This window comes from Salvelinus fontinalis, chromosome 12, assembly GCF_029448725.1.
Source record: "Salvelinus fontinalis isolate EN_2023a chromosome 12, ASM2944872v1, whole genome shotgun sequence".
NCBI lineage: Eukaryota > Metazoa > Chordata > Actinopteri > Salmoniformes > Salmonidae > Salvelinus > Salvelinus fontinalis.
The window spans coordinates 30,870,415-30,890,172 of NC_074676.1; the positions used below are offsets into that span (position 1 = coordinate 30,870,415).

Below are 19,758 nucleotides of genomic sequence, written 5' to 3' on the forward strand. Positions count from 1 at the left end.
TCCATAGGGTTTCCAATAAACTTTTTGAGGCTCAATCAGCTTGAGTGTGGTTTAGGATGAGCATGCTTCTTCCTCAGTAAAAGCAAGCAAAACGTAAAAAGTGGAGGTACACTATATATACAAAAGTAGGTGGACACCCCTTCACATTAGTGGATTCGGCGATTTCAGCCACACCCGTTGCTGACAGGTGTATAAAATCGAGCACACAGCCATGCAATCTCCATAGACAAACACTGGCAGTAGAATGCTCTTACTGAAAAGCTCAGTGACTTTCAACATGGCACCGTCATAGGATGCAAATTTCTGCCATGCTAAAGCTGCCCCGGTCAACTTTAAGTGCTGTTATTGTGAAGTGGAGCAACAATGGCTCAGCCGCGAAGTGGTAGGCCACACAAGCTCATAGAATGGTACCGTCAAGGGCTGAAGCGCATAACAATCATCTGTCCTCGGTTGCAACCGAATTTCCAAACTGCCTCTGGAAGCAACGCCAGCACAAGAACTGTTCGTCAGGAGCTTCATGAAATTAGTTTCCATGGCCGAGTTTCCAGCCAATCGTCGGCTGGAGTGGTGTAAAGATCTCCACCATTGTTCTCTGGAGCAGAATCCCTGGCATCTTCCATGCGTTCTCTGGAGTGATGAATCACGCTTCATCATCTGGCAGTCCGATGGACGAATCTGGGTTTGGCGGATTCCAGGAGAATGCATATGCCCCAATGCATAGTGCCAACTGTAAAGTTTGGTGGAGGAGGAATAATGGTCTGGGGCTGTTTTTCATAGTTCAGTCTAGGCCCCTTAGTTCCAGTGAAGGGAAATCTTAACCCTCCAGCATAGAATTACATTCTGGACGATTCTGTGCTTCCAACTTTGTGGAAACAGTTTGGGGAAGGCCCTTTACTGTTTCAGCATGACAATGTCCCTGTGCACAAAGCGAGGTCAATACAGAAATGGTTTGTTCGAGATCGGTGTGGAAGAACTTGACTGGCCTGCACAGAGCCCTGACCTCTACCCCATCGAACACCTTTGGGATCAATTGGAACGCATCAGTGCCCAACTTCACTAATGCTCTTGTGGCTGAATGGAAGCAAGTCCCTGCAGCAATGTTCCAACATCTAGTGGAAAGCCTTCCCAGAAGAGTGGAGGTTGTTATAGCAGCAAAGGGGGGGACCAACTCCATATTAATGCCCATGATTTTGGAATAAGATGTTTGACAAGCAGGTGTCCACATATCTTTTTGTCATGTAGTGTAAGTACACCCCAATCTATGGAACAACTAAACTTTGCATAATAATAGTCCTTCCAGAGCTTGTTTTGACAGTCAAGGGCTGTCAAATGTTTAGTGCTCCAGTGGTATTTCAGTGCTCCATGCATTGGGTGATTTTGAAATCCAGTAGCTGAGAGTAATTATGATAGGGATTTCTGGCAAATGTCCCAAATACCCACAGCATAATGTACAGTATGTGCACAGTAATACATAAAAGCTAAATAGGTATATAGAGTAAAATACAGATATGTAGGATATGATACAGCGCAATTGCTTCATGTGTGTAAAATATAGCTTTAATTTATACATGTAATTTCACACAAATAGTTTATTGAACACAGTAATGTAACAGGTAGCCAACAGTATAACTTCTGCTTCACTCTGGGGTTGTTTACTCTCATGATGGGTAACTCAGTGAACAGAGACTCAACAACTCATTATGCAATATTGGTACAGCCACTGTGTCCTGAGAAATTTACAGAAGAATGTAGATAAATAAATACACATCCTAATAAAACCTTATGCAGTTGTCCAACACACACAAAAATCCCCTGGAACTTTGTACCCCACTATCCCCTTATCATCTGGCTAAGGACCCTGTGCCCTATCCGCCAGCAGGCATGATGTGGTTGAGCCAGTTAAAGACCTTGTCACTCCATGTCCCTCTGTTGACCACGTACCTGTCCACATATACATTCTTAATAAATAAAACATGTCACGGAACTCAAGCTCACCTACCTAAAAGTGACTCGTAATTGTATGTGAGTCAAGTACCTACTCACTTCACAACAACCGTAATTTACCTCAACACCTTGCTGCTCACCGATCCATTTCCCACACATGATTTTAAAACTGAAGTAAACACAGACTGCTACATCATGATTCACATGTCTCTTAATGATGAGGTGTTAATAATATGTATGACCCTCTTCTGGGTAAAGGAGAATCCCTGGCATCTTCTCTCTCTATGGAAGCCCTCTGCTATCTTCCCATGCATACCATCCTATGAATATGTTGCTGAGTCTTCTAACATCTGTCTTCTCATTGGCCCACATACCCTGAATCTGTGTCCTCACTTGACCTACCCCAAAATTGCTGTGGACTAACTAATATATGGATTAACTAACAAAGGTAGTGTGTAAACACAAATGCATAGGTGGCTTACACTGACAGCACGATGACCCTGAACCCTCACTTCACAAGATGAGCTGCCTATGACACACAGCCAGGAATGATTCACAGCTTTTCCATTTGTACAGTGATGTACGCAATTCCCAATGACGTCATCATCATTGATTTGTCAACAAAAGGAGGTGCACAATGACTGGTCAGCGGATTTTGGTTGCATGTTATGGACAGTAGCAGTCCACTCAGAATATCTGAGTAATATTTAACCCATGTCACACCATCAAACAGACCCCTCTGAATCAACATGACACAGCATAAAATATTGGGGACGATACCAGTATAATATCATGGCTAGGAAACAATCCACAAAAATAAACTTTTTAGGAAAAAATATCCCTAATGTTGGAAATAAAAAAATCCCCATGTCATCCAGTCATGTTTATTTTCCAAGCTATATCACACAATATTTTACAGAGTTTGGTGTGCCGCGTATTTTCATTTTTGCCATGGAAAAAATAGAGATACTGGTATTGTCACAGCCCAAGAACCTAGGTCAGTAAGAAACTGGTGCTGTGTATTATGGTATGTAAAAGGTTATTATATCAACATTACACCTGGTTGAACTGGGCATATTGAATACTGTTTTACTGAAATGTAACCTGAATTTTGATGCTGAATAATTATGTAGCAGTTTGTTTAACCTCAGCTATACATTTCACCATGGCAAATGGTGGACACCACCCTGATACCTCAATCTAATCCCATACCTCAATCTAATCCCATACCTCATTGTCAACACCAGGATCATGCTTCTTCCTCCATCACACACTTTGGTTGTACATTCTCTTTCCACATCCAGGAACATAGTCAGGATCTGAATCCTGTGTTTCGGGATCTTCATCAGAGCTTGACTCAAAACTAGAATAGAGTGTGTTTAAATCATAATAAGAATACACTGGAGTTTTTTCCACATGTTCTTCATCATCCTCTTCACCATTATCACTGTCTTCCTCCTCAGGCGTCTTGGTCCCTCTTAGCTCTGCAGCCATGCTACACTCCTGCTGGGTCAGTTTTCGGAGCCGCACAAATGGCTGTAGAAACTTTGACATAAGCAGAAGAGCCTGACTCTCCATAGACAGTCTCAGCTTGACCCTATGTGTTCTACTGGCCTCTGGGCTGTCTGCTGGTTCTCCAGCCTGTTCAGAATGGGCTCTGTCATCGAGGGCCGTAAGTTGGGATACAGCCACTGTTTGAGGAGAGGAAGGGTTCTGTGTGGCCAGAGTTAGATGTTGGGGTTGACAAAGGGTGAGGAGGGATGGGGTCAAGTCCTGTGATGAGTTGGAAGAGGACCCCTGACAGTGCACTGGGGTATCACTCTTTTCACACAGCAGTTCCTCAGAGCACTCCTGCAGAATGCTCCTCACCCATTTCTGGTGTTTAGAGCAAAGCTGCAGTGGGGAGGCCTCAGGCACCTCATCATTGTTCTGCCTGTCCTCCACCTCCGTCCTGCCTCGGCTCCCCTCCTCCCCATCAGAGACTTCCTCCTCCAGGAGGAGTGGACTGTCTTTGGACAGATCCACCCCCAGCTCCACGATAAGCGCCTGTGGCTCTAAACTTTGCTCAGCTGCACAAGCATGGTGTGGACCCAACCCCAATGAGTTGGATCTCTCCTCTCGGTTATCTTGACAGATACCCTGGAATGCGTAGAGACTTGTCCTGTCAAGCTGTGACTGCCCGTCTTTGTGTGTTCTCTCCTTGGGCGACCTTAGCGCAACTGTCGAGGTCCCAGGACCCTCCAGCTCCCAGCCTATTCCCCTCTCCTGTGCTGGTACCTTATTGGCTCCGTGGCTGGGATGGCATCTTGAAGAAGACTCGTCTGAAGGAATAGAAAGACAAAATATTTATCTACAGTACTGTAGGTTCCTGGTGGTCTTACATACTGTACTGTGTTTATATCTGTATGTCATAGTTAATATGCTGAGTTTGTTGACCAGAGTGGAATAGCCTCTTCAAGGACGCAGCAAGGGAGGTGGAGTCACAGGTAATTAACGGCAATAGTAACTCCTCTTCGTATGCCATTGGACCCTCCTGCTTCAACAGCTATAGGCACATTCACATGGATAACAAGGACATTGACAGTTATGTAATAGCATGAGAACATACATTCTCTATTTGATTGAATTCTCAAACAATCTCAATAATTATTGTATGTACACACACCTGGTCAAAATATGTATCACTATGTAGCGTCGACTCCAGTACATGAAGGTAATGTAGCAACCTGTCCTCCAGTTTCTGGGCATAGCATTCTCCATATTGGTCCTCCATCAAATCCTGAAAGAGAACCTGCAGATCAATACTTATACTATATACTCCATCCTACACACAACACCTCAACCCTAGTGGAAGTGACAGGCATTGCTCCATCAAACCATCTCCATTGTTTTGGAGTTCCATCACAAGCAACTAAAGCAGGGGTGTCAAACTCATTTCGCATCGTGGGCCACATACGGCCTAGGGAGATGTCAAGTGGGCCGGACCATTAAAATTATACCATACTCTGCTATAAATAACCAAAATATCATGTCTTTCCTTTGTTTTGGTGTAAAGAAGCACAAGAACATTAGGAAAATATTGAAATTTAATGAACTATCCTTTTACAAAACATTTCATGAAACACCTCATATTTCCTTAGACAAATGTGCAATTTACTTTTATCATTCACAAATATGCATTGCAACTGATCCCACTGATTGTACAAAGGCACAAAACTTTAATTGGTACTGAAAAATATCATCGTTTAACAAAGTCACCGCCGGAATACGGCTTCGATGCTAATGCTATTTCGCTAGCAATTAGGTAGCTGGCTTTTACCGCTGCTTCACTGACTTCTCGGCTCTGGATGAAAGTTGACTGCTGTTTCCTCAGACCCGCCAGCAATTTGTTAATCTTATCTCTTCTCAGTTGTCCTTGCAAGCCGTCATATTTTTCGCTGTGATGAGTCTCGTAGTGGCGTCGAATATTATATTCCTTCAATACCGAAACTTGTTGCAAACACACCAAGCACGAAGGTTTTCCGTGCATCTCTGTAAATAAATAGGACGTGGTCCATTTTTCTTTGAAAATTCTACACTCCTTATCTACTTTTCTCCGTTTGGATAACGACATTTTGGCTAATGAGGGTGTAGCGGAGAGGTAGAGACCAAGGTATTAACAACGTCGTAACAAGCAGCAGATGGCGCATTGATACCGTCTGCTGTTTTCAGTCTGTCTCAGTGATGCGGCTTGTCTTCTACTCTGATGGAAAGAGTGCGCCCCTTAGCGGATAATCCATGAATTGCAGCGAATTAAAAATATTAATTCCATGTCTTTTATGCATTTTTTCCACTTTCAAATTATCCTGCGGGCCTGATCGAACCTCCTTGGGGGCCGGTTCCGGCCCGCGGGCCGTATGTTTGACACCCCTGAACTAAAGGCTGAGTATAGCAAGAGGATGGGTATATAGCATCCCCTACTGGACAGCATAGGAACCACTACCCAGACTTTATAAATGGCACTATCATCTCAGACTGGCCTATTATTATTAAGTCTTAGTCACATTTTTGTCATTTGAATAATGATTTTGTCGAGTTATTGTCAAAATGAAACTTGTATTTTAGTCACATCACATCATTAACCTATAGTAAAGTAAACACAAATGACTGTCTTCCATGTGCACAAACATAAATAGCCTAGTCTTACCAACATATTTTTCTGCATACCATCCTATTCTCTTCCCAACAGCAGAAATATGACAAACATATACTGTATAAGAATTATCTGGCCATTTAAATTCCTAATTCAGCCAACATAGATATTGTACATTACATACAAAAAAAGACACCCAATCGCAGAGAGAGAAAAACATTTACATTTACATTTTAGTCATTTAGCAGACGCTCTTATCCAGAGCGACTTACAGTAGAGTGCATACATTTTACATACTGAGACAAGGATATCCCTACCGGCCAAACCCTCCCTAACCCGGACGACGCTATGCCAATTGTGCGTCGCCCCACGGACCTCCCGGTTGCGGCCGGCTGCGACAGAGCCTGGGCGCGAACCCAGCCCAGCCTGGGCGCGAACCCAGAGACTCTGGTGGCGCAGCTAGCACTGCGATGCAGTGCCCTAGACCACTGCGCCACCCGGGAGGCCAGAGAGTAGAGAGTAGTAGCTCAATCACCTCAAAGTATTATGGGTTGCACCGCCGTAACTCGTTTCATCACTGCCAAAGTTAGTAACATTCCACAGATGCTGCAGCCAAATTGATGTCCAAAAGTATAACGGAGATATTTTTGGTACCCTTCCCCAGATCCGTGGCTCGACACAATCCTCTCTCGGAGCTCTCTGAACAATTCCTTCGACATCATGGCTCGGTTTTTGCTCTGACATGCACTGTCAACTGTGGGACCTTATATAGACAGGTGTGTGACTTTCCAAATCATGTCCAATCAATTGAATTTACCACAGGTGGACTCCAATCAAGTTGTAGAAACATCTCAAGGATGATCAATGTAAACAAGATGCACCTGAGCTCAATTTCGAGTCTCATAGCAAAGAGTCTGAATACTTATGTAAATAAGGTATCCGTTTTCACTTTGTCATTATGGGGTATTGTGTTTAGATAGATGATGAAAAAAAAATATTGAATCAATTTTAGAATAAGTCTGTAACAAAATGTGGAACTAGTCAAGGGGTCTGAATACTTTCCAAATGCACTGTATATAGCTAGGCAATGAGCTAACATGACTGAACAAGGTGTAGCCTAAACAAATGTTTAACGGTCTGGTCTGTAAACAGCCTAGTTGTAGAATGGTCGCGATATGCTTTATGAATGTAAAATTCGGCGCCAATGCACAATAGAGAAAATAAATAAACGTAACACCAGTATTATGGGTCATATCTTTTGAACGGTAATGGCTAGAATCAAACCGTTTTCTCTGAGGAAAGACTTAGCTAGTATGTTGGCTACATAACCTGGCTATGAAATTCAGTGGGGAAAGTTGCAAGGGTTGAGCGACACTACAAATGCAAAAATGTTTCTATAGTCAACAGGGAGAAAAACATAGATGTGTCCTTCCCACTGCTTAACAGAACTGTGCCATCTGTGCTGCTAATATTAAAATGGTGCTTACCACTGAAAAACTCTCAATCTCTCCAAAAACTCTTGTTCAGTCCACTTAGTAGTCAGATTTTAGTCAGAGAATTTCAACTCGTCTAGACTTAGTCAACTGAAAAAAAATTTTTTTTTTTGCTTTGTTATAGTTTTTTTCTGGGTCTATTTATTCAGTTATAGTCTCGTCAATTGCCACTGAAAAATAGGGGTTTGATGAATATTTGTCACTATTTTTGTTGACGAATTTAACACTGAATCGTGTGAGACAAAGAGGGGAATAGAAAGGGAGCATTAAACAGACGATGGGGATTTAGCTAACCTTGATATAAGAGTTGCGCATGGACATGTCCATTGCAAGAGTCTGGGCCAAAGCCTTAAAATCCTGGTGGTTCTTCCTCATTAGGTGCATCTCTTGTCGGCTCTGAAGAAGAGCAAAGAAAGAGGACATTTAGCTCAGCAACCCAATACTCACTGGGTCGATCAGAGATGCAGACACTCTGATATACAACTGATTCAGTTTAGTCAACAGTGTTGTCCAAAGTAATCAAATAAGGCAGAGTTATAATGCATTTACTTACACATTCATGGTACTGAGGTAGTCTACTTGGAAAAAACTTAATGATCTTCAAAACAGTGTTGACAATACCTTGGTCTTCCCGAAGCATCCACATAATTATCTGTACCAGAATACAAATCAAACAGCTGCTCATTTTGTTCCACCAAAACTCAAATCAACAAACACAGCATAGTCAAAATAAGTGTACCTGAACAAGTCAGCCCAACTTATTAGTAGGCATACATGGCCTTGGAAACCTCTCTATGCATCCACATATTGCGATTCCCCACCCCTTTCCTGTAACTGTTCTCTACCTTATGTGAAACCTCTACATACCTTGGTCTTGAGGCCAAACATGATTTTCATGTGTTTGATAGGGGCCACCAGTCGTGGCAGCAGTGTATAGGTGACATCCATGAACTCCATCACCCTCTCAAAGCTCTTGATGTCTCTTATCTTCATTATGGAATACGCCTGGGCAGCTGCCACCCGTAACCTCCATGGCTCATCTAGTGTGACAGATTGTAGGTCATCCTCTGGCCATCTGCTGGGGTCCAGACCTAGAGAACACACACAAACAGGGATATAACAAATAGGTAATACTTTTAAAGGAATGTCACCTATCATGTCAATTTATCAGCTTAGAGTTATTAATATCATGTTTCAATTCCATTTTTACCATCTTATTGACTAAATTTAACTTAATTATGTTTTGCATGTCCTATATTAGCCCATATAGGTCTAATAATATAATTTAATTTGTGTCAACTATTTAAAATAATATATTCTGTTTATAAACGGGTGATTATGCAACTTTGGGCACTTTGACCGTGCAAATTTTCAGAAATGAAAACTTATTCAAACACCATTTTACCAGTATTGTACTTGTCTTTGATTTGTCTAGAAACTATATCTGATAATGTCTGCGATCGTACTATTCAGGAATGTATATATTTTTGTAATTTTTCCCACAGCCATACACAAATGTAATTTCCATCACGTCATTAAACATCAATTTTTTGAAAACATATTTCTTATACATTTGTACATGAACTTGTATTGAATATTATTTAAAGTGATTTTTAAGGTTTTCCTAATATTAATAATTCAACATGATGCCTGAATGTATAAACTTGCCTTGGTGACAACTGAAAACATTTTTTATCAAGAAAAATAAGATATTTCCACCCAACCTTTTTGTGAGATTATGATAACAACCATATGATTTCCATATCTAAAACAAATAAATGTATGTAAATTATACATAACATACGCATTTACCTCAAAATATGGCTTGTGATGGAAATGACAAGGTGTGGTGGAAATGACATCCATGTAAAAAAAATACATATGAAAACAATATTCTATTGCAAACTTTTTGAACAACAAACATTGTTAAATATTTCAGACCTATACTGGTTTGTAGGCCCATCACTCACAAAGTCTACAGCAGTAGCCAATGAGCAGAGCTCAAGGAAGTAGGCCAGTGTCTTTGAGAGATGGGCCCAGATAACAAAGGGGTAATGCTGCATTTAAAAAAATATATTTCACCTTTATTTAACCAGGTAGGCAAGTTGAGAACAAGTTCTCATTTATAACTGCGACCTGGCCAAGACAAAGCAAAGCAGCTCGACACATACAACACAGAGTTACACATGGAGTAAAACAAACATACAGTCAATAATACAGTAGAAAATAAGTCTATATACAATGTGAGCAAATGAGGTGAGATAAGGGAGGTAAAGGCAATAAATAGGCCATGGTGGTGAAGTAAATACAATATAACAATTAAAACACAGGAATGGTACATTTATTTTAGCATAGAAGAGCTCAGTGAGCAAAGTGAAACTGTATCATTTGTGGTATATCCAACACAGGTGTGGAGGGTCACCTGCTTGTGAGAATCACCAAAGTGAACTGCCTGGATTTCACTGGTGTATTTACACAGGTAATTCTCTGCAAAGTCAATATGCACAATGATCTCCTCTTTCCCCAGATTCTCTTAATTCTCTCAGTTGAGTATTGGTGTCGAATGTTGTACACGTGTTTCCCCAACTTCTCTTTCAATCCTTTGGAGAAGTCCTCCAATAGAATCTGCAGTGTGCCACATACCTTTTCTTTTACTGTCAAATGTATAGTGAACTTCTCCATGTTTCCCTCCTTGTTTTTCTTCTCTCTCTCTTCAGCTTTGTTTTTCCACTCAAACCACCATGTCTGCTCACCAGCATCAAAGTCAGATGTTTTAAGCTCGTTGGCTTGGCAAAGTGAGCCCTCTCTACCTGCACTCTTCTTCAGGTTCTCACAGCACAAAGACTCAAACACTTTCTCAATGTTGCTGCAGCTGATCACTTTGTGATGTTGTAGTTTGTCCGCCATGAACTGGAGGTTGGCGTGGGTTTTGCAGAGACATTATATTTCTCAGCTTTCCGTAAAGCATTATCAAGTTTGACATTTGTCATACTAAAATCTCTGTATGCTTTTGAGCGACCTCTTCCAACCTTTTTCCTTCCAGCAAGTATTCGACTTCTCATTCATGTTGCAGACGATGAGGAATGGGTATCAGGGTCTGCATCAGGGGCAGGTATGTTAGCCTCCAGCAGCATACCACCCTGCATACCACTGCAGGCTTGCTTCTGAAGCTAAGCAGGGTTGGTCCTGGTCAGTCCCTGGATGGGAGACTAGATGCTGCTGGAAGTGGTGTTGGAGGGCCAGTAGGAGGCACTCTTTCCTCTGGTCTAAAAATATATCCCAATGCCCCAGGGCAGTGATTGGGGACACTGCCCTGTGTAGGGTGCCGTCTTTCAGATGGGACGTTAAACGGGTGTCCTGACTCTCTGAGGTCATTAAAGATCCCATGGCACTTATTGTAAGAGTAGGGGTGTTAACCCCAGGGTCCTGGCTAAATTCCCAATCTGGCCCTCAAACCATCATGGTCACCTAATAATCCCCAGTTTACAATTGGCTCATTCATCCCCCTCCTCTCCCCTGTAACTATTCCCCAGGTCGTTGCTGCAAATGAGAACGTGTTCTCAGTCAACTTACCTGGTAAAATAACAGTAAAATAAAAATAAAAATAAATGTTCTGGCTGCAAGTCATTAGGTGACCGAGGTGTTGGGTTGCCTGATAGATAGGTCTCCATTGCAATTGTTCTCTTTAAGTCTGTCTTCTATTCCATTGGTTACATTTTCATCTTTTGTTTCTTTGTTCTCGCTTTGTAAGCTCAGAGATAGATTTCACTTCTCCTTTCTCTTTTTTCTTCCAGTATCTCTCTCTGTCTTTTTGCAGATGTTCCTGGTATCGTATAGGATCGTTTTTTACTTTGTTTCTATATGTCTGTGACCTCTGTGCTGTTTTATGTGGCATCTTCCAAAAATAAAGACAAATACTACTTAGTTTTCAACATGTGCACACCTTGGAGCATTTTCTAGATTCAATTAATTTAAAACATGATTAAATAAGCCTAAAGTAAAAAAAGAAAAGAAAAGTAAAGTAAAAACGAACAAGATAATGGATTTGTGTCATTTTCACCACTTTCTGTCATTTCCACCACACTTAAGTTTGATGGAAATTACATTTCTACAATTTCTGGAGAAAATTGACAGACAGTTTAGCATGCTTTGATTAGTATTACAGCTAGCATATTGTTTACCTTAAATACATTAAATATTTTTTTTAAATCAAAAGTTGTACAACAAATTAAAGAAAGTATAGCCTGTTTGGAAATGACTGACAATTAAAATATTCTCTACACAAGCAATATTTCCTTCGATTTTTCTTCAACTTCTGGACATCACATCTGGAACAACTGTCCACTGCAGCCATGTGCTTCAGTGTCACAATATGTTTCCATGGTAACTAAATTAACATTCTTGAAAAAACTTCATTAATTAGGAATTTGTCCTCAGTGGTGGAAATGACACCACTTCCAAAGGACAGGTATATTTTGTGTAAAAAACAATATAAAGAGCATACTCACAATAAATATTGATATAGATTTTATTTTAATTGACTCTTTCTGTAGTACATAACATTATATAATGTGTAATTATTAATGTTTTCTCATAGAAAAACATAGAAGCTTAAAAGTCTGGGTCAGAGACAAGGGCAAAATAGTGAAATTGAGGTATAAAATGCATCTGAAAAGTAGCTAAAATACTTGATAGAGAGGTGTTTAAAAAATATGGGGCGATTCCAGTCTGAATTTAACATACAAATATTTGGATTTGTTTTATTTTTGATAAAATCCCCAAAATTGACCCGAGGACATGGAAGTGCCCGTTGTTGCATAATCATCCAAACACGGATTTGAACAAAGTGATTTTTTTTTTTGCTTACCATCCAGTGTGTCCATCATTCTGTGAGCCCAGGCATATTCAATGATCCACATTGGCAGCGTTGGGATGATCTCCAAACATTTAATCTCAGACGGATTGAAATGATTCTCAAGGCCTCTTCCCTCCATCTATTTGAACTGCTGCAAAACGTCCCCAGCAGCGGAATCAGGTGCCTGATTAGATTCGTGTCACCTTAGTCCATCTACTTCTTTTTTTGGGGCGGCGGGGGGGGGGGGGGGGGGGGGGGTTTAAAAGCAGAAAAACAAAGCCTGTCATTGGTCCTCGATGAATATGCATGTCCGGCGGGTTGGACATGTACGGACAAGTTCAGAATTCGCTCGTTAGCGAAAACGTATCCAAAATATTTCCGGGTCAAGACTGTCACGAACTGATCTGTGCTATCTGGGATCCTTGGGACGTCCTTGCCCTATTGAAGTTGATATGTAAAATGGTTCCGGTTAGGTAAGGTTTATGGTTAGCGTAGCACTATTCGTCAACTGGGAACCATCTGAACTAACTATGTATAAAACATAATAGCTAGAGGTATATACAGCACAAACTATTCCCTGATTATCAACCATTTAAAGGGCCAATAAGTAGTTGAAACAATAAAGTGAACTCACCACTGTTTTGCCATAAACCTGAGGGATTGGGCTAGATAAATTTAATCACTCTCAAATTCATAGACAGAGCTGATCATCCCTGATATCAAGAATCATAGTTTTAACCATGTTTTGAGGCTATACATATACAGTGTTTATTTACATATACTTTGTTTACAAACATTGGGAGTAAAACAAGCTTATATTTTGGGTTATGATGGGGTATAGCACTTAAACTAAACTAAGCTCATGTGATATGTATAAATTATAAATTATAGTAAAAAAATCTATGGATATTTATAAGTCTAAAAATGTATGTAGCAACCCCTTTAAGCAATCTCAACCCCTTTCAAATATTTCCCGTTTCCACCGTCACATAGAGGACCTATTGTGAAGGCCTGACAAAGTAGTTGACTCGGGAAGTGATTATCTGGTTAAACTGTAGTAGGAATGACGTGTTAGTCATAGACTTTAGTGTTCGTTCAATGTCATCTAGTCTAGTGCGCAGTGAGCTAATTTAGCTAGCTGCTGTAGCTATTTGCTTGCCAGCTAGCTTCTCAGTGATAATGTGAAAGGATTTTGCTCTTACCCGGGACAGAAATATTGATTTGGTAAGCAGGCCATCTATCATGTACATATCAACCTTTCTCTTTCACCACTATTTTGTTGACCATATTTACAATTGTTGAATTACTTCTTGACATTTCTTTGCTTCTCTTGTAGGTGGGCTGTAAGTTAGCTGACTGACTGTGCTGCCAGGACTGGACCCACCCCTGAATATAACTCTGTACTTCAGCGCTGTCGACTAGGGCCTACATAATGTGTGTTTCAAAAGCCCCATGGCCCCATTTCACTGTCTCCATTGGCTGGGTAGTCCCCGTCTCATCTGTGGCCCCTTCCCGGTCTCTACAAGCGTCAAGGTTCGTTCATACCTACATTATATGAAGCGGAAGATCCAGCCCCGGCCAAGTCCTCCATAGTCATACCACCATGTCTGCCAGGTGGGTGACCCAGTGCTACGAATCCAGGCTGCAGTGGTGGACCCTGGGACCGGAGGTTCAGGAGGTGATCCGCACCATGGTGAGGTGATGCAGAAGTTCAAATGTGTGTATCTCAGGTTGTGAAGGTGTTGCGGAAGTTCAAATGTGTGCTTCTCAAGTTGGAGTGTCACTAGCTCTGTCACTAGTATCTTAGCTCTGGAGTTCCCAGAGCGCATGTTGGATCACAGCTTGCCTGCTGCACATGAAGTCCGCGGTCTCACCACTGTGCCTCTGCGGATCTTCATCAACCACCAGCTGCGGGTCCTGGATGGGCGCACTGTTAAGTTCCAGGAGGCATGTGAGAGCATCTCAGGGTTCTCAGCCACTGTTCCACACTACCTCTCTGTGGAAGTCCCGGGTGAGATATGTAACATGTTGCACAGCAGCTAAATTGACAAATTGAAATCAACTTGTCCAGATTTAATCTACCCAAACCTGCTATCTGACTTCAATCACTGGACCCATGGCAGGTCAACATTAAATGAATTATGCATGTGTGTGTGACTGCTTTTATTAATATATATATATTTTTTTCAAAGGCCTGAATGAGAAGGCAGAGCCTGTGACCTGGCAAGTGAGCGGATGGCCCGCACGCATCCTACAGCATGAGATGGATCACCTGGATGTAGTCTGGTACATTGACCGCATGGACAGTAAAACCTTCAACGTGAAATGGGCAGCACAGAACGAGTAGCAGTTTCAAACTAACCTTGTCACCCTGATTGAGCACTACAACAACTTATTGGACATAATATAGCAACAGATCATGAAGAAACCTTTCTTACTGATTCTTTATTAATACATGTATTTATGAAGGCAGATTTGTAGTCTGAATGAATATTGAATTATCTTGGAAGTTGTTTCAAATGTCCACAAACATTAAGGAGCTGAAATATTGACTCAATTGTGGACTGTCACCTGAGTGGTATACTACGATGCTAGGTTTTCTAAAGCTAGCTAGCTTCACATTACAGCTCAGGCTTCATCCGTATTACGACTGGATATTGCTCATTTGGCGTGTGCATGCCTCACACCGTACTCATTGAGACAATACTGAAACGTCCATCCTTAGGCATTTTCATTTTGTCTGAAATCAACATTTTCTTAAATTTAGCAGGCTATGGTGTGAAATAGGCAATTAGAAGTTGTGTATTTTATGCTGTCATTGGTGTGCACAAGCACCTTTAAATAATTGTATGAAGTCATACAAGTTTTACTGTGTATGAAGTTTCAAATTCATCCTGTCTTTACTAAATGTGTAATGTTATAGGTATTTTAATTACTTTTACAAAAAAGCATTTGATTAATAAAATAGTAACCAGTGGTTTCCCTCAAATGAAAGGGATGATGATGCAATATTTGTGAGAGGGAATCTTATTTAGTTGGTCCTCAACTCACAGCTCAGACACTTCATTCAGGAGAAGTGGAGTTAGCCTGCCCCGGAGCAGGTCAGTTCTGAAGGATTCATTGCCATATAACTGCACCTGGCTAAAAGGTGAGCCACTTTCGTATGACTGGTTATCGAGTTTAACTCAGAGTTGACCAAAGTTACCTTGTGACTCCTCAAACCCGGTATGTAATATACCCTTCAGGTTAGTTAAAGGTTTTGTTGCCATAGAAATTTACCAGGCTAAAAGGTGAGATGTGATCAGTTATCGCGAGTTGAACTCGGAGTTGACCAAAGTTCTCACTACTCAAACCTGATTTGTAGTATAGGGCTCCGATAGCTGACCGCAGAGAAATTCTTGAAGTAAAGAAAAAAATGAATAGATTTTTATATGCTGTATTGTCCTGCATTTCAACAATTTTTTTATTTAACTAGGCAAGTCAGTTAAGAACAAATTCTTATTTACAATGATGGCCTACCCTGCCCAAACAGCACTGGGCCAATTGTGTGCCACATCAACACCTACATCTAAAATGCACGAGACAACTTTTCCAATTTTAAATCCCATTTTTATTCAAATAACTTTGACAACAGAACAAATAATGAAAACAAGCAACTTAACCTCAACCCACATTTGGCAGTATTATCTTAACTCTTGAGCTGCAACATGTATCACTGGCTTTAGACTTCTAACATAAGTATAAGGCTTCGGATCCCAACAGTCAATGAGACTGGATGAATTATCATGAAAAACACTTTCAGGGCAATTTAAGGTCCTACTGAGTTGACAAAATTAGAAAAATATAGAAGAGTTTGGCATTTCACTTTTAATCCCTGGGTGGGATAAGGCTATTTTATACAATCGTATTACAAATTAAGAATATTGTGAATTTAAGGCAACGTGTAAGTGATTGCCATTATTATATTTATAGGCATTTTTTTTTTTTTTTTTTAATCAGTGCTTTTCCCAATTCCATCAAGTGTCTTTAAAATGGTTCCTAAATGCAAACTTCAGAGGACTCATCAAAAGGGTAGCCACAAACACATTGAAGTGGTGTTCTATACCAACAGTCTTTACAATACACAACACCGCAGTACCTGCATAGTTTGCAAGGGGGCCTTGTGCACCTCAAACCACTTGAGCAGACATCCAACCAGAGCATCTTGTGCTTTCTCTGGCACATCTCCAACATTTTACAGGCTCTAGTGTGGAAGACCTTGCAGGTGAGGCAGGTAACCTCAGGGTCTGGATTGGCAGTGTTGCAACAGTCATGAAAAGGAATGGGCTGAGGGGTAAGGCTTCTTGCTTCAAAAACATCAAGTGGAGGGCAGAACTCTCTCTTATCCTCATAGAGTGGCACACCTCCCTCTCCAGGACTTCCTAGCAGTGGTGATAATCCACTGCACTCTCTCTGCTCCTGTAGGACTTCATCACCATCAATATGTTTTACTTCATGACCCTCGTCTTTGCACCTCTCCAATATGGGGCAGTTCAAGCTACGTAAGGTATTGCAATTCTTGCAATGATGGATGCAAGGGCTAGGGTAGCACTCGATGCAGCTGCAGAACTGACTGCCCCCTGGAGACACAGAGGTGGCATTCCCTGATGCTTTTGCAGACAGCAATTGTGAATCCCCCTTATCTGACCCTGACATGGCCAATTCTTTATTTGGACTTTCCCTTTGCTTGTGGGTTGGGGTGTTTCTGGTTGGTGCTAATGATGGGGTCTTAATCAACTGGCAGTTCAGTGAGGAGACACAGATATTCTCTCTTTGAGAAGAAAGCCCTCTGATGTACACCCTTCTTGGTGAATAGAGAGGATCTCTGACTAACCCAACTTCTTTATGCCCATTAAACTCATCATCTGTGTACAAATCCAAGTCTGCCTCTATAGTAGATGACTCCAGAAAATCATCTTCCTGTGGTATAGTCTCCAACCTTCTCTTGCTGTTGTCCAGTGCTACCTGCAGGCTGTGACCTTTCTGCCTCTCCTGCACCAGGTTGAGCTCCCACTCCACCCCTCTGCCCTGGGGTCCTATGGCAGACAGCAGTAAGTGACACTCACAACGTGCAGCGAAGAAAGCACAGGACAGGCGGAGAAGGGTGTCCACTGGGAGGGCTGGGGAACACAGCCTAAGCTCTTCACATAGTCTGGCCTCTGAAGCCTGGTACCCAAGCAACCCAAACAGATTGGCCACCTGCTGCATGGACAGCGCCGGCTTGATGTAATGTGTGAACATGCCTGAGAACATCTATAAAAGGAGGAAGGTTGTATTGTTATTAAAATGTAGGACAATAACAAATTATATTTCTGGACAAAGGCAAAGTCACACAATTGAAGCCAAAACAGCATTCATGATGAGATTGATTATACATTGCTGATGAGCACTCCACCAATATACAGGTAATTGCCTAAATAAATGGGAACACTTGAGTAAATGAGGGATACAAAGTATATTGAAAGCAGGTGCTTCCTGAGTTAATTAAGCAATTAAAACATCCCATCATGCTTAGGGTCATGTATAAAAAGGACCAGTTGCCCATTATTTTGGCTAGCATGCTAGAAGAGAACTGTGACTTAGAAAGAGGGGTCTCAAAGGAGCATATGGAGTTTAAAAGGGGTGTATGTGTGTCTCAGTCACCAGATGTCAACCCAATTGAACACAACCCAATTAAAAACACAGCTGTAGCACTGCCTAGAGTCAACAAAACACCAAATTATGGAATTTCTCATGGAAGAATGGTGTCGCATCCCTCCAGTATAGTTCCAAACACTTGTAGAATCTATGCCAAGGTGCATTGAAGCTGTTCTGGCAGCTCATGGAGGCCCAATGCCCCATCAACACACTGTTGGCGTTTCCTTCCTTTCCGCAGTTACCAGTATATTCCCCAAATTAGCATACCTTTACAACTCTGTATTCCTTTCTCCAAGGACACAAGTACAGGTTGAGGGATGCCAGTTCCAGCACTTCAAAGGCTCTAGCCAGCCCCTTCAATCCAATTCCTTGTGCTGTCTGAAGCGAGTCCTCCATTACACTGAGGGGGTCCAATCCCAAGGAATGCGTGTCTTGAGCACAGTCCCCCATCAGCAGTTCCTCTACCTCCTTAATCAGTTCCTCATCTCTGCATACTAGGTTCCAGTCACCCTGCTCAATCCGGTGCTCCAAACTGACCCGGTACAGTTCCACCAGATCCCTGGCTTTCTTCCCAGGGACAGTCATCTCAGCTACATAGAAGAAAGAAAGAAAAAAATAAATAAATCAATGAAACCCATTGACTGAACTCTACTGCAACTGGAATCATTTGACCTTGGTATTGTTTTCAGAAATTACGTCTGTTTATCGCACATTTACATCCCAGAAGAATGGTCCCATAACATTCAGTTATTACATTAGGAATGAAAATGTCGCCATCCCTAAAATGAAAGCGAAAGTGATCTGATAAGACTTGATTAGCGAGCTAGCGAGCTAGCGAAAATAGTAGACAGCGTGTTATAAATATTAGACCAAATGTTACAACTTTGACTTGCGTTACAAGTCAGCAGTAACGTTAACGTCAAAACAGTGTGGTAAAAAAAAAGTGTAAAAAAAGCTAGCTAGCTTTTGCGCACCTTGCTGAGCTCGGTCAATGACACCAGCTCACAAGTACAATTTTGCTGACACTGTTTAAAGAAATTATTTTATCTATGAAATGCAAGCACACGACTCCATCGTCCACTTACTGGCGCGTTTTGGCAACTACGTTACCTAGCCAGCCACCTAGCTATAAGCTAAGTAATATAGCTAGCTTGCTTACTAGCTAAATAATGCAAACATATGAAACCCAGTTGCTAACAAACAAAAAAAACTCACCAACACTTTCTGTGGTGGGACCTTTCCCTAAACCATCACAAATGCAAGGAACACTGCTGTAAAAATTGACGAGCGTGATTTGAACCCAACCCTGAGTTCCGAAAAATAAACTCAGTCACGTGTCACCCTAAAAGTGTGGGGGCCTTCGATTTAGCTCGGCCGCCAGCCCGGCGTATGGTTTGACAAAACAAGTACATTTTTATACTTCACAAATTACCAAACCATTCAATTGCGTATTTGTTTTCTTAATATACAGCAATATAAATATTCAAAATACAGCAAGAGAGTGAGGGGTCTGTGACTATGAATATACATCTACGAATTCAACAGGCTGCTTTGAGCACATCCTAAATCTATGTTTTTCTCCACCAGAGGGCGCGAAATTCTATCGATGTCATCATTTATTCACTGACCACGTTTACATGCTGTTTTCACGGTCTGTG

The 19,758-nt window shown here is 41.4% G+C and overlaps 3 protein-coding genes across 5 annotated transcripts; 1 reads left to right on the plus strand and 2 right to left on the minus strand.

Moving 5' to 3' along the window:
- Positions 1–1,535: 1,535 nt before the first annotated feature.
- Positions 1,536–12,797, minus strand: LOC129867150 (uncharacterized). Of its 2 annotated transcripts, XM_055940359.1 has the most exons (7): positions 12,437–12,797; positions 8,437–8,660; positions 8,123–8,221; positions 7,864–7,965; positions 4,610–4,723; positions 4,381–4,489; positions 1,536–4,265 (listed from the first exon to the last, which is right to left on the minus strand). In XM_055940359.1, exons 1-7 carry the CDS (start codon positions 12,561–12,563, stop codon positions 3,211–3,213), a joined length of 1,830 nt encoding a protein of 609 aa, XP_055796334.1. In that variant the 5' UTR covers positions 12,564–12,797; the 3' UTR covers positions 1,536–3,210. The 2 variants fall into 2 exon arrangements, with proteins under 2 accessions (XP_055796334.1, XP_055796335.1); XM_055940360.1 differs by lacking the exon at positions 8,123–8,221.
- A 597-nt stretch (positions 12,798–13,394) lies between these two features.
- Positions 13,395–15,433, plus strand: LOC129867159 (peptide deformylase, mitochondrial-like). 2 transcript variants are annotated; one of them, XM_055940370.1, is made up of 5 exons: positions 13,395–13,648; positions 13,761–13,957; positions 14,039–14,117; positions 14,232–14,435; positions 14,617–15,433. In XM_055940370.1, the coding sequence occupies exons 2-5, from the start codon at positions 13,877–13,879 to the stop codon at positions 14,769–14,771; spliced, it is 519 nt and encodes a 172-aa protein (XP_055796345.1). In that variant the 5' UTR covers positions 13,395–13,648; positions 13,761–13,876; the 3' UTR covers positions 14,772–15,433. The 2 variants fall into 2 exon arrangements, with proteins under 2 accessions (XP_055796345.1, XP_055796347.1); XM_055940372.1 differs by having other exon boundaries at positions 14,333–14,435.
- Positions 15,434–16,011: 578 nt separating this feature from the next.
- On the minus strand, positions 16,012–19,462 carry spata2l (spermatogenesis associated 2-like). The gene is made up of 3 exons (XM_055940362.1): positions 19,316–19,462; positions 18,368–18,690; positions 16,012–17,716 (listed from the first exon to the last, which is right to left on the minus strand). The coding sequence occupies exons 2-3, from the start codon at positions 18,683–18,685 to the stop codon at positions 16,463–16,465; spliced, it is 1,572 nt and encodes a 523-aa protein (XP_055796337.1). The 5' UTR covers positions 18,686–18,690; positions 19,316–19,462; the 3' UTR covers positions 16,012–16,462.
- Between the last annotated feature and the right edge of the window lie 296 nt (positions 19,463–19,758).